The sequence below is a fragment of the Chenopodium album genome, chromosome 16 (genome assembly GCF_948465745.1).
Source record: "Chenopodium album chromosome 16, dcCheAlbu1.1, whole genome shotgun sequence".
Classification (NCBI taxonomy): Eukaryota; Viridiplantae; Streptophyta; class Magnoliopsida; order Caryophyllales; family Amaranthaceae; genus Chenopodium; species Chenopodium album.
In genome coordinates, this window is record NC_137849.1 from 34857222 (window position 1) to 34871482 (window position 14261).

The 14261-nt window shown below is 36.2% G+C and overlaps 1 protein-coding gene across 1 annotated transcript; it reads left to right on the forward strand.

The window, feature by feature from the left end:
* Positions 1-12888: 12888 nt before the first annotated feature.
* On the forward strand, positions 12889-13519 carry LOC145584141 (serine/threonine-protein kinase WNK8-like). The gene is made up of 2 exons (XM_081641055.1): positions 12889-13302; positions 13511-13519. Exons 1-2 carry the CDS (start codon positions 12889-12891, stop codon positions 13517-13519), a joined length of 423 nt encoding a protein of 140 aa, XP_081497181.1.
* The last annotated feature ends 742 nt before the right edge of the window (positions 13520-14261 follow it).

Here is a 14261-nt window from a genome sequence, read left to right on the forward strand (position 1 = left end):
CTCCCTTCGTGGTTCCGAACCATATGGAGTTAGTAATCTCATGGATTATGAATGGGGTGTAACCTTCACGGGTCAATCGTTGTTGCCTTTGGTTGTCCCTTAATCGTGGTTGCCTTTTATGATCCGTGAACGGTTTACAAGTTCCTTAAAAACTTGTTGGCGGCTCCCTACTTTCCTTGTCCCAAATCGTATACGTAAATTCCCACTTCCTATGAGTGCCAAGCATATTCACAACATGCTTAACGTAGACGCACTTCAAACGACGCCTACACTTCTCTAGTTCTCTTTCTCTTCCCTCATCTTCCATATGTCCTCTTCTCTTCCTTTCCTCTTCCCCGATCTGTCCTCTTCTCTTTCTTTTTCCTCTTATCCTTCTGTTTACTCTTCTGTGTTTTCTTCACCTTCTCCTGCAACGTCGGTGGTACGGTGTTGCGATTCCGGCAACTTCTCCATCACGGTTCGATGCTTAAGTGGTGGTGTTAAACAAGTTAATGGTTCTTAAGGTCAAATTCGACCATGAAAAGTGTAGATCTACACTTTTCAAGGTCGAATAAGGCATTATTAACCAAATTCGAGGTGACATTCGAAGTTAACTCGGGGTTTGAGGTATGTTTTTGTGTTTATACTTCTTTTTGTTAGATTTTTTGTTCGATTTTGGTTAGAATTTTGGGTGGGTTTTTATGGGTTTGAATTTCCTTGTTCGAAATTTTTTTGGTTAATTTATGTGGGTTTGATTTTCTAGTTTGAATTTCCTTGTTCGAATTCTTTTTTTGGTATGATTTGTTTTGCTTGATTTATGTGGGTCTCATTTTCTGGATTTTTTTGCTTGATTTTTTGGATTTTTTTTGCTTTATTTTCTTGTTTTTTTTGCTTGATTTTCTGGATTTTTGTGGGTTTGAATTTCTATTTGCGACCGTTGTCTACACGGTCGTTGAAAATGATAAAAACGGTCGCAAAAAATCTGCGACTGTCAATCGGTCACAATAATGGTTTTTTGCGACCAGATGAATAACGACCACCGCATTACAATCGTTGACGGTCGCAATTATTTTCAGCGACCGTTTTTGCTATTTTCAACGACTGTGAGAGGCGGTCACAATTTGGCCGAATTTGAGTAATGAGTAATGGTCACAAATATTATTTGGTTCTTCTTGATGATTTTACTCATTATGTTTGGGCAGTTCCGTTAGATTCTAAATCTCAAGCCTTCCAATATTTTCTCACTTTTAGACAATATGTGCAAACTCAACTTGAAAGACCCGTTAAATGCTTTCAAAGTGACCATGGTCGTGAATTCGACAAGATCCATTTAAAAAATTTTGTCTAGAAAACTGAATGGTATTTAGATTTTCATGCCCTCACACTTCTTCCCAAAACGGCAAAGCCGAACGTATGATTCGCACTATAAATAATGTCAAACGCACTTTACTACTCTATGCTTCTCTTCCTCCGATCTTTTGGGACGATGCTTTAGAGACCGCTACCTATCTTCTAAATATTTTGTCAACCAAGTCCTTAAAGAACTTAACTCCGGCTCAAGCTCTCTTTCACAAAAACCCTTCATATGATAATCTTAGAGTTTTTGGTTGTCTTTGTTACCCAAATTTAGCCACCACCGCTCCTCACAAGCTTGCTCAAAAATCCACTCCATGTGTCTTCCTAGGCTATCCTTCCAATCACTATCGCTATAAGTGTCTTGATCTTACCACCAACAAAATTATTCTCTCTAGACATGTGGTGCTTGATGAGTTAACTTTTCCATACAAAAATTTGGCAAATTTTAAATTTTCGGATTATGGTTTTTTAGGATTTGATGAACAATCCCCATTAATCACTCACCCATATCTAAGAAATCAGCTCACTCACTCAAACCCAAACCCACAAATTCAGCAGGCCCACTCCCCAGGCCCACTTTCGCCAGCCCACCCCTCCCCTCCTCAAGCTGGGCCAGCGCACGCTGCCAGTACACTCCCTAACTCCACAAGCTGGGCTAGCGCGCACTGGGCTTCCAGCGACCCAGCCAGCACACACCTCCCCTTGGCAGATCCCATCACAGCCCACCTGCGGCACATCCACTCCACCCGCAACCTCCCCGCAGACCCCACTGCCTCCCCCGCCACACAACCCAGCCACGCCCACATACTCCCTGCCACCAATGCGTGACATCCCCCCTCTACAGCCCACTCGACCACCACCCCCCTCTCCCCGAGTCATCCGTAGTCAACGGGGTATTTTTAAGCCTAACTCGAAATATTATAACCTCACCGTTCAAAACTCGGGTCCACCTCACCTTAAATTACCACTTCCAAAATCATATAAACAAGCTTTAAATGACCAAAATTGGAATGCTTCGATGAATGAGGAGTATAGTGCTTTAATTTAAACAGGGACATGGGAATTGGTGCCTAAGCCTGCAGGGGTGAATATTGTTAATTTTATGTGGCTATTTAAGCATAAATACAAGTATAATGGTAACCTTAAAAGGCACAAAACTCGTCTTGTATGTGATGGCAGGTCGCAGGAAATTGATGTGGATTGTGATGAGACGTTCAGTCCGGTAGTTAAACCGACCACTATTTGCACCGTTCTTAGTTTAGCTATGGCTAAAAAGTGGTCGATACATCAATTAGATGTCAAAAATGCCTTTTTACATGGTGATATGCAAGAAACTGTTTATATGCATCAACCTCCGGGTTTTGTTGATCGGAGGGTTCCCTCTCATGTTTGTCGGCTCCACAAGGCTCTCTATAGTTTGAAACAAGCTCCTAGAGCTTGGTACCAACGTTTTGCGAATTTCCTCATTAAATTGGGTTTTGTCATTGCCAAGAGTGACAACTCTCTTTTTACTTTCCGGTAGGGTGATGATATGGCATATTTGCTCTTATATGTTGATGATATTTAGCTACCTCATCTGACAAATTGCGTGCAGGGATTATATCTCAGTTGCAAACTAAGTTCCCTATAACTGACTTGGGTCCTTTGAGTTACTTTTTAGGGATTGCGGTGACCCATACTCCCTCTTATTTGCTAATTTCACCGGAAAAGTATGCACAGGGGATCTTAGAGCGTGCAGGTATGGGCTCTTATAAGCCTGCCGCTACTCCAGTTGACACTAAGTCCAAACTTAATGCAGATGCAGAACCACCTTTTCAGGATCCTACTTTGTATCGTAATTTACCAGGTGCTTTTCAGTACCTCACTTTCACCAGGCCAGACATTGTCTATGAGGTACAACAAGTGTGTCTTTTCATGCATCATCCCCGGGAACCTCACTATGAGGCATTGAAATGCATTCTGCGTTATGTTCAGGGTACCATTGATCACGGCTTACCACTACTAGAATTTGGGCATATTGCGACAGTTTGATTATGACGGCCAATAAAATTGTCGCAAAAATTGAAATTTACGACAGTTTTACACCCCGTCGTAGAATTACGACAGTTTTACACTATTTAAACCGTCGCTGGGTATCTAAAATAAAGGTAAAAAAAATTAAAATATCTACGACAACCTAACACTATCGTAAAAATGTTACAATACGACGGTTTACAATACCGTCGTTAGTAGCGAGATAGCTTTTAGCTGTCGTAGAACACATTTTTTTTTAAGAAAAAAAATAGTGGTATATAAACCCTTCCCACTCTCCCAATCTAACCCTAGCTGCCCATCCTTTATCTTCTATTTCTTTCTCCCTTATCTCTCTTTCTAGATATCGTACCCTATCTCATTCCCTCTCTGCTTTCATCTTCTCCTTTCATCTCTCTCTACTTCAAGCCTTCAACCTCCTCCTCTCATCTCTCTCTGCTTCAATCTCTTTCTCTTTTCCTTTCTCCTTTCTCTAATAAGATGTTTAAGCTATTTCATTTTTTTTCTTTTTACTATATTTAATTTTTTTTTGATAAATTCAACTTGATTAGACCATGAAATTCAACCAAAGTTATGAACTAGTGAACTACACCATATAATCGACAATGGTTTCGGAGCTAAGGGTTTTTAGGTCAAATTCGACCATGATAATTCCAGATGTGGAGTTTTCATGGTTGAATTTGACCATGAAAGCCCATAGAAGATGAAATTTGGTATAGGTATGTTGCTTTTTGTGTAATTTTTGTTTTTGTAATTGTGGTTTATGTTTATTTTTGTTTCTTTGGAGCATTTTTCTAATTATGTTGATTTATTTTTGTTATATACGGTTTTAATGGCTGATTTTGTTGTTATTTTGTTGTTTAATTTCGATTTTCTTGGTTGATTGTTGTTTATTTGAAGTTTATTTCAATTTTTTTGGGTTTATTTCGTTTGAATTAACTTAACTATTGTTTTTGGGTTTAACACTATTATTGTTTGTATTTGTTTTCATTTATTTTTGTACATTTTGATGAATGTTCAGGTACTTGTATTTTTTATTTCTAGTTTTTTGATTTTTTTTGGTTTAATTTCAGATCTTGGGTTTATTTTGGGTATTTTTTGTTTTTCTAGGTTTAATTGGGTGGTTTACGGTGGCGGTGGGTAGTTTTTTATGGCGGTGGGTGGTTTGTGATGGCGGTGGGTATAAGTTTGTGAAAGCGGTTGGTGATGTTGATGGCTTGCGGATAGGCTACTTTGGGTGAATGGTTTGAAGGACGTCTGCTGTAGCTGGGTTAGGAAGTACTTTTTTTTTTAATTTTTTTTATTTTTTGCAACGGCTTTTTGCGACGGCCGGCCGTTGCTAAATTTAAATTTTATGACAGTTTCTTTGTTGTCATAATTTTGCGATGGTTTTAAGCTGTCGTATAGTAATTTCAACGACAAAATATAAAACTGTCGCTGAAATTAGTCAAAACCGTCGTAATAATTTTTACGACAGTCAAACTGTCGTAATACGACAATGCTGATTGCGATAGAATAATTACGAAAGCTGATTGTCGTTACTAATTTTTGAGACAGTTTTGGCTATTTTTGCGACAAATTTTGGCTGTCGCAAAATAGCTTATTTTTTGTTGTGTACATTTATATCCTACTGCTTCTCATCAATTGATTACTTACACTGACGCTGACTTGGGAGGTTGTCCCGATACCCGGAGTTCCACTTCGGGCTACTGTTGTTTCCTTGGGGACAACCTCGTGTCTTGGTCATATAAGCGTCAGCATACTTTATCTAAGTCGAGTGCAGAAGCAGAATATCGAGGCGTCGCAAATGTTGTCTTTGAGGTGTGTTGGCTTCGTAATCTTTTACTTGAGTTACGTTGTCCTCTGCGGCAATCTACTATTGTTTATTGTGATAATGTCAGTGTTATCTACCTTTCTGGCACCCCGGTACAACACCAACGCACCAAACATGTGGAGATGGATATTCATTTTGTTCGAGAAAAGGTTGCTTTGAGGCAAGTTCGGGTTCTGCATGTTCCTTCTAGATATCAGTTTGCGGACATTTTCACTAAAGGCCTACCACGAGAATTGTTTATGGAATTTTGGTCCAATCTTAGCGTACGACCTCCTCCCGCTACGACTGTGGGGGTGTGATAGATATTATATTTATGATAATATTTGTCGCAAATTAGGATAGATTTTATGTATATTTTGTATCCTTATCGTACTAGGTTTCCTAACGTGATTAGGCCTAGCATTGTAAATTCTATACATTAAATCAATGGTACACACTCCAATTTGAGGAGTTTTCCCGAAATCCAACACTGAACAATTGAAGTCGTTAGACCACGATAACGTAACGAAATGCTACCAATTATTGGATTGATGATCACCAGAAAGTGGCCAATAATGGTAGCATTTCATTATGTTTTTGTGGTCTAACGACTTCAATAGTTCAGCTTCTTTTCAATACCATAATGGCCTAACGAACCCCTTGTAAACTGTTCTTGACGAGCCTTATCCCATGAATATTCGTACCTTGCAAATTGCCTTGTCTGATCTGTCTCTATAATTGTACAATTGTTGGCTTGTGAACTCGAAGCCACCATTAGTACTCAAGTCGTAATTAGAAAAACAGAACAGTACACAGAACAAACGAAAGAATATTTTTGATAAATTTTATGGATAAAAATGAAGGGATAATTTTGAAGAAGAAACGAAGTAGTAGAAAAAGATTGATGGAATATATATAGTGGTAGTTAGGTTTTTAGGGGAAATCAGTTAAGTCGGTTATCAAGATCAAGAAACATAGAATGGGGTTTATGAATTGTCCTCAATAAAAAAAATAAAAATAAAAATAATAAATAAATATAGAAAGGGGTTTCTTGATTTTTTAATTTTAATAAAATAGATATTTTTTTTTTGGGACAATTTAATTTTTTTTTTTTTAAAAAAGGATAATTTAACTTTTATTGATAAATTCTTCGAAAAATTAATACAATAAAACGAGCTCTCATTTTTTTTTTCTGTTTTTTTTTTTTTTTTTTTTTTTTGGAAGGGAAACTAGCCTTTAACGTTATACGGAGCAACAATATATACTCCCTTCATCACTAAAAGAAGGACCCTTTTGGCCTAATTTTAATTTCAAAATGTTCATCCCATTTGCATTAAAATACCCTCTATTTTGCAATAATATTTGTGCAAAATTAGCTTCTTCATGTAAATTTTATTTTTTTCATATACATTTACATAGTATTACTTTTTCTCTCTATTTTTTTACAAATCCAATGTAAATTTCTCTTTTCAATATACTTTAGCTTTCCCATACACTTTGTACTCCCAGTTAAGTTTCTTAATACTCGTGAAAAATGCCGAAGGGGGTCGTTCTTCTAGTAGCAATAGTAACGTGGTACATTCCCATGTTATCAAAATTAGAATTTAAAATTAAATTGTGTCTTAGTCTTTATTAATTACTCGTATTTACACGTTTAATTAACTTAGCTTTCTAGTATGGGTGCCTATACTAATCTCCTTAAAAATGCACTAATAAATTTAACTTAAACTTAGGATAACACATTAACACACATTAAGCACATTGCAAATTAGTCCAAAATTACATACTCCGTATAATTAAGTGGTAAAACCCCCCGTCAAAAAAAAGAAAAAAAAAGGTGATAAAACCAATCATTTTTATAGAAACAAAATACCAGTACTGTACTTAATTTCATTTTACATTATTAATCAATGTGAAAATCAAGAAATGGTATTTTCGGTTTCTTGTTTACCGACGTCATCCCAATTGTTATAAATATATATATAACCATTGGAAATCTAAAATTACTCTTAAAATCACATTTAACATCTTTATTGCCACATTCCACCATACTTAATTTCTTCAACAAACATAAACTCCTACGTTAAACACTTGAATAAAAATCATCCTTTTTTCCTTTCAATTTCTTGAGTTCATCAGTCATGGCTTCAGGTTCACAGGGAGGTAACAACAATGATGACATCGATTTCGAGATGTCTTCGAGTGGGCGATATGTAAGGTACAATGAGATCATTGGAAGAGGTACTACAAAAACAGCTTACAAGGGCTTGGATAGGGTACTTGTTATGGAAATTGCTTGGTGTAAAACAGAACTAACAGAGGATATGTTGAATACACTAGGCGAAAAAAGGGGTTGGCCACCGGTTCAAAACCCCCCTTTGCCACCGGTTTTGAACCGGTGGCCAGTGGGGGGGTGGCAAAACCTAGCACAAAAGGCCACCGGTTCAAAACCGGTGGCAAATTAATTAATTGCCACCGGTTAACCGGTGGCAAAAACCCATTCCCGCTTTTTTTAAACGGGTTTTTGGCACCGGTTTTGTTCAAAACCGGTGGCAAAAATGGCCCAAAAAAATAAAAAAAAAAAAAAAAAAATTTTTTGCATTTTTTCCACATAAATTGATATATAAACACTAACATATATATATTATTGGGATATATTTTAGGAAATAAGGATAAGTGTGAATATTGTGTAAATATTTCCTAGAATATTTTTGTGACTTATCTTAGGATACTTGGCCTTGCCCTCCAAGTATACCTAGCTATATATATTGTAGCGGCCGCAGTATTGTGAATGAGATGAATATACAGAAAACACATTGAAATCTAAATTTATCATGGTATCAAGAGCGTAGGTTTTGATCCGAATTTTTTTTCTCATGAGTGGGATGCGTCTATTTTGTGATAGTCAATCTGCTTTGTACATTGCTCAGAATCCGGTGTTCCATGAATGCACAAAGCATATTGAAGCGGATTGTCATTTTATACGAGATGCGATAATGGATGGTACTATATCTCCTTCTTATGTTCCTACAACACTACAATTGGCGGATATATTCACCAAGGCCTTGGGAAAGGTAAAATTTGAGTTTCTTCTTCGCAAGTTGGGCATTGGAAATTTGGGTGCTCCAACTTGAGGGGGGGTATTGGGATATATTTTAGGAAATAAGGATAAGTGTGAATATTGTGTAAATATTTCCTAGAATATTTTTGTGACTTATCTTAGGATACTTGGCCTTGCCCTCCAAGTATACCTAGCTATATATATTGTAGCGGCCGCAGTATTGTGAATGAGATGAATATACAGAAAACACATTGAAATCTAAATTTATCATATATACTTACATATTTTCATTAAAAAAGGCTGTAACATTACAATTTTGGTCTAAAAAAACTTTAAAAATAAACTAGTCACTGTTAAATACAAGCTAAGTCACACCAATGTAACAGCCTTGGCGAGGCAGCAGCTGCAGCAGCATTACGAGGCAGCAACAACCTTGCGTATAAATAAAATCTTCCAATAGTCTATCAGAACAACATAAAATCTTCCAATAGTCTATCAGAACAGTAGCATAGCAGAACAACAGCAGCCTTGTGAGGTAGAGGCAGCAGCTGTAGCAGCAGCCGCCTTGCGAGGCAGAGGCAGCAGCTGCAGCAGCAGCAGCCTTGCGAGGCAGCCGCTGCTCTATCTCGTCTTCCAGTGACATCTCAGTAAGCTGATCTTCTGGGTCCACAAGATCAAGTTCCGGCCGGACAGCTGGATGCCCCTGCAGATCCAAATAACCCCAAAAGCTTCACTACTCCAGCATTATTGATAAAAAATAATCACAAAGAATGACTATGTTACACACATTTAGGTGATATGCCTCTAATTAATTTTCCTAGCACACAGACCATACCCTCCCCGGCTAATCTGCCTCTATAATACTATAACAACCAATGAACAATGTAAGAGCTGGTAAAAAAAAATGAAAAAAAGACTCACATGAGTCGCATTTCTCAGCCCAAACAAACAAGTCCAACATTCATATGAGCGACAAAGCAAAAGCAAAAAAATAAAAAAGATAGCAGATGCATCATATAAACACTCTAGAACCAAAATCAAGCGATTAATCAAGCAAAACAAGAGACGAGGCCTGAAGTATAAAACATCCCATCTTTAGCAGACAATCCATATACCGTGAGGAGCACAAAAAACCAGTCATACAGATAGCACAACCTCAATATCACCAGATATTATGGGAGAATTAATGCTATTTCAACTCAAAGAACTACAGCTTCCCGCATTATAGCTAATGCAACTACACATAAACAATGAATAAATAACAATGCTAGATACAATCAACATAAAACACTACCACTCCTTACCTATTTACTTCATCATCTTGTAAGTGAGCAAAAGCATATACAATAAATTACATTTCTTTATCCTCCCCATTAAAGAGAGCACAGTATCAACCTAGATTCTAATGCCCAAAACAAAATATTTAATTATGAAAATTAAAAATAATAAAAAGGAATTTACCTTGCGAAGAATCATGTCAAGAAGATTAGCACAAGCTTTTGAATCACAAACATCGTTTTGTTGGCTGTAATCAAAATCAAACCAACCAAAATTCAGCAAAAAAATCCAAAAAAAAAAACAAACAAAATTCAGCAAAAAATAAAAACCAAAATGCAGCCTTGCGAGGCAGCAGCTGCACCGCCCCTCGTGCTCGTAAAACAAAAACAAAACTTGTCCCATCATCTAGGCATATAAGATCACGAAGGATGAGAAGTCAGCAGTACAGTAATATAAGATCACGGAGAATATATGATGACCTCCAAAATTAACTCAACAAAAAATACAAAAAAACACATTTACAAGTAATATACCATGTGCCAAGGAGTTGCTTTAATCTGGGGAAATCTAAAATATATCATGACACAGGCTACACAATCATGAGCTTCCAATCTTATACCTTGATAAAATAATCTGAATTATAGATACTTATATCAGGTATGAACTAACTACAAAATCCAGCTAAGCTTCTGCATTCTGGCAATAAACCTCAAAATCTTATGGTTCATTTCATATCAGGATCCCTATCGGAAAAGATACACCATTTAAAAGTTTTTATGGACACAAGAGCATTACAAAATCTCTATTTAACTTCCGGTCTTTTTCGACGCTTTTAAGCCTAAAATTTGAGTCTATATATAATTGTAAAACAGAAGGTAGAAATATTAAGATAAAACCAGGCATAACTATTAGTTCATTTTTATTCACTCATTGATAAGAAAGAATACTGTTCTTTTATGCCTTATAATTCATTAATTAGCCTTATATTTGAGTATATTTCAACTCTAGAACATGTCTATAACAACTACCACATGAAACAATAAGCGAGTTTTACATTCATTGGTTTAGAAAATATGACTCTTATTCTCATATGACCATTACTTCTTGTCCTTTAGAATATACCATTTATAAGTAGGTCACAAGCTCACAACCATAGTGAATGATTATTGTTTCAAATGGCAATCTCCCAACTCAAGCAACATCACACTAAAACCAAATCAGGAGGAAGGTCAGTGCTAGCAGCTCACCAACTTTGTTTCTTTGCTAATTATCAATACAACTCAACTATAAAACTTGAAAAAAAAACAACTAAGAAAGGGAGGATATAGGATTGAAAGTAAGATTAATTAAAATTCTTATTTCAACTTTCATTTCTACAGCTCATCAATAACAAAACTTTAAAACTGGAATATGGCCTCACATCAATGACATACAAAAATTCTTGAAGCCATACTTATTTGGGGTTGTGATAACATAGTCAAAATTTAAAAAGAATCATCATTTACAAAATAAAGGATAAGGAGATAAGTCACAACAACATCTAATACAAAGAGAAAACAAGTAAAAAAAAAACCGAACAAGAGACCCCAAATGAATACGAGATAAGCAAATCATAACATTTTCAAAAAACTATAAAATGGACATTTCATCATTTAATTTTGCTACTGTGTGCACTCCCAACTAATTTATAATGAAACAGAGTCCAAAAAATATATAGGCTTCTTATACCCAGTAGCTATTAAAAAAGGACAATTAGCTAATCACTTTATAATGTGGAAACAAATAATTATGTTGATTTTAGTATACTCGTAGACTATTCTTGCAACATAGGAGTAAAGGAAATTATCAATTGTTTGACAAATTAAAGTTAGGAGATAACTTTTTTTTTTTATATATATAATACGGAGTACAAAAGGATTAAAAACAAAGGAGTTGCGAATACATATATAGAAGTCAGACTATATATGCTCAAAAAACCAAGAATTCAATAAACCTTCAAATTAAAATATTCATCTATTAATGAACCAAAAAATAAATTGACACATGAAAACATACCCATTTATTGAAACAAATTAACAAAACCCTAGATCAATCGCAATAAAACTGAGTTGTGTAATCCGATTTCAAACTCCGAAACTTACTATCAAGTCTGCTAAGGCTACTAAAACCCAATTAAACCCATAATCTAAACTAAGTGAAAACACTTGAATATCAAAATTACAAGAAAAATCAAAAAGGGGGTTTTGGGAATCAGATCAAAAATTACAATAATCATTAAAGTACAGGGACAAAATCAAACTCGAAATCAACCATCACATACAAATTCAAACTTAAAAACAATAACCAAATCACAAAATCCAAAATCAAAACCCAAAAACTCAACGAATTCGACACCCTAACCCAAATTATACAAAATTAACAAAAAAAGAGAGGGATGAACCTTGTAAGGAGCAGCGTCACCATTACAGATCTAGGGATCGTTCTCCAAGTTTTTTAAGGGCTTGCTTTGACATGCATCTTCATTAGTGACGAATGCGGTGGTGGTGGTGGAAAGCTAGGATGGAGAGAGAGGGGAGGGTCGCGCTGGTGGTTGCTGTGGTGGGAAGCTAGGATGGAGAAAGAGGAGAGAGGGGATGGTTGCGCTTGTGGTGGTTGCGGTGGCGCGAGAAGAGAGAGGAGACAGAGAGTTTGGGAGGAGAGAGGAAACAAGAGAGTGAGGAGAAAGAACCAGAGAGTTCGTGAATAACAAGGAAAGAGTGAGGAGAGAGAGCGTGAGTGTTCTAATTTTAGGGATTTTTTTTTATTTGGGAAAAGGCCACCGGTTAACCGGTGGTCATTTATCTCTATTACACGTTTTTTTTTTTTTTCGGTCTTGTCTTACGTTTTTACCACCGGTTTTCAATAACCGGTGGGCATTTGGCGGTGCCCATTTATCTTTTTCTACTAGTGATAACAAGGAATTTCTTGAGCTTTTATTGGCAGAAGGTGGTCTGTTGAAGCTATTAGATCATGAAAATATAGTTAAATTCTATGATTCTTGGGTTGATGAAGAGGCAAAAACCATTCACATGATAACTGAGTACTTTCCTTCAGGAAATTTGTCGCGGTATCACAGATTTAATCATAAGCTTAAAGGTAATGCTGCAGTCAAGAAGTGGTGTATACAGATTCTGAATGCGATAGCGTATCTTCACAGTCAAACTCCGCCGATTGTACACCGTGACATTAAACCCTAAAACCCCCCCAATCGTTCTTTTACTGTTTTGAGTCTTTGTTAAGTGTCTTGGATCTTATTCTTAGTTCTTTGCAAGCACATTCTTCGTGGGATCGACCCCTACTTCCGCTAATTACAAGTTAGTAGTCTATCTTTATGAATGGGAAGACAGGCTGTGTTAAACTCGCAGATTTTGGTTTCGCGCTGAGTCTTGAACAGGGGACCTGTGACCAGATATATGGCAAAAAAGGTTATGTGGCACCAGAAATTCTTGAAGGAAATGGTTATGATAAATCAGTTGACATATTCTCTTTCGGAATGTGCGTACTAGAGATGATCACTGGCGGACCTCCCTACAGCAACGTCGAGTTAGAATTGAATAAAGGCAGTGAAGCCGGTGTTAAAGATGACCCTCCGGAATTAAGCAAGGTGAAAGATGATGATGCTTACACATTCATTTGTAAGTGTCTGGCTCCTGCATCTGAAAGACCCTCGGCAATTGAGCTCTTGAATGACCCGTTTCTTGCACCGAGTTCTCCGAGCATCCCAACAGCAAGATTTCCGAGTCTGGTACGCTTTGTACACTGGTTATGTTCTTGCTTATTCTGAAAATGTACCATACCTCAATGCAACCGTGTGATTTTCTACTCTATTATATGTTATTATAGATGCATATAATGCCTTTATTAGTTTTGAGTCAAAGTTTTTAGGGAGTAATTGACAGTATAATGTCACTCTTCGTCTAATTCTTTTTGTTTTCACTATTGCATTATTCTAGGATGTGTAAGAAATGGACTTAGTTTGTAATCAAACTCGCAATTTTTCAATAAATATAAATGCGAATAGTAGTATTATGATAATTCTGTTTCAGTTTTTTGGATTCAATCGATCCCACCCCCCCCCCCCCCCCCCACCACAAATAAATTGACCAATTGATAAGCTAACCATATTGTAAAATATGTTTATGTCCGCAATTAAAGCAACAACAATCAAATTAACCTGTTCTAATGTTGGTGTAACTCGAGGCATATAGATTTGCCAAGCAAAATAATTGTGCAAATCAAGAATAGAATTAAAAACTTATTATGGAATTGAAACCAATAGTTGTTTATGTAGCCAAAAACAAGTTTTAATTACTCATCATCATTTCTGGCATGGTACGGAATTGCTCAATATTCATTCTCAAATTATTTTTTAAGGATATATAATTTGTGTAATTATGTGCGTTAAGTCAAAAATTTATTATGTGTACAAATTGGATTATCTAGGTTATAGTTTTGTACGTATATAGATTGAATGAGAATACTCTAGTTGAGTAAAATTAGACAATACAACATGGATACAAACCTCTTAATGCATTGCTTGCTAGCTAGAAGTTTAGGGAACAAAATGATACAAAGTATAAAAGAGTGCTAATATAATTGTCCATTATCCACATATTAACAATTATTTAATGAAACAATTTAGGAATTGAAGGACCAAATATGAACCAAACAATTTAGGAAAGCTCCCACTTGAAACTCTTTCAC

Coding starts and splice junctions, on each gene's coding strand:
- LOC145584141 (XM_081641055.1), top strand. CDS start 12,889: ATGAATGGGAAGACAGGCTGTGTTAAACTCGCAGATTTTGGTTTCGCG.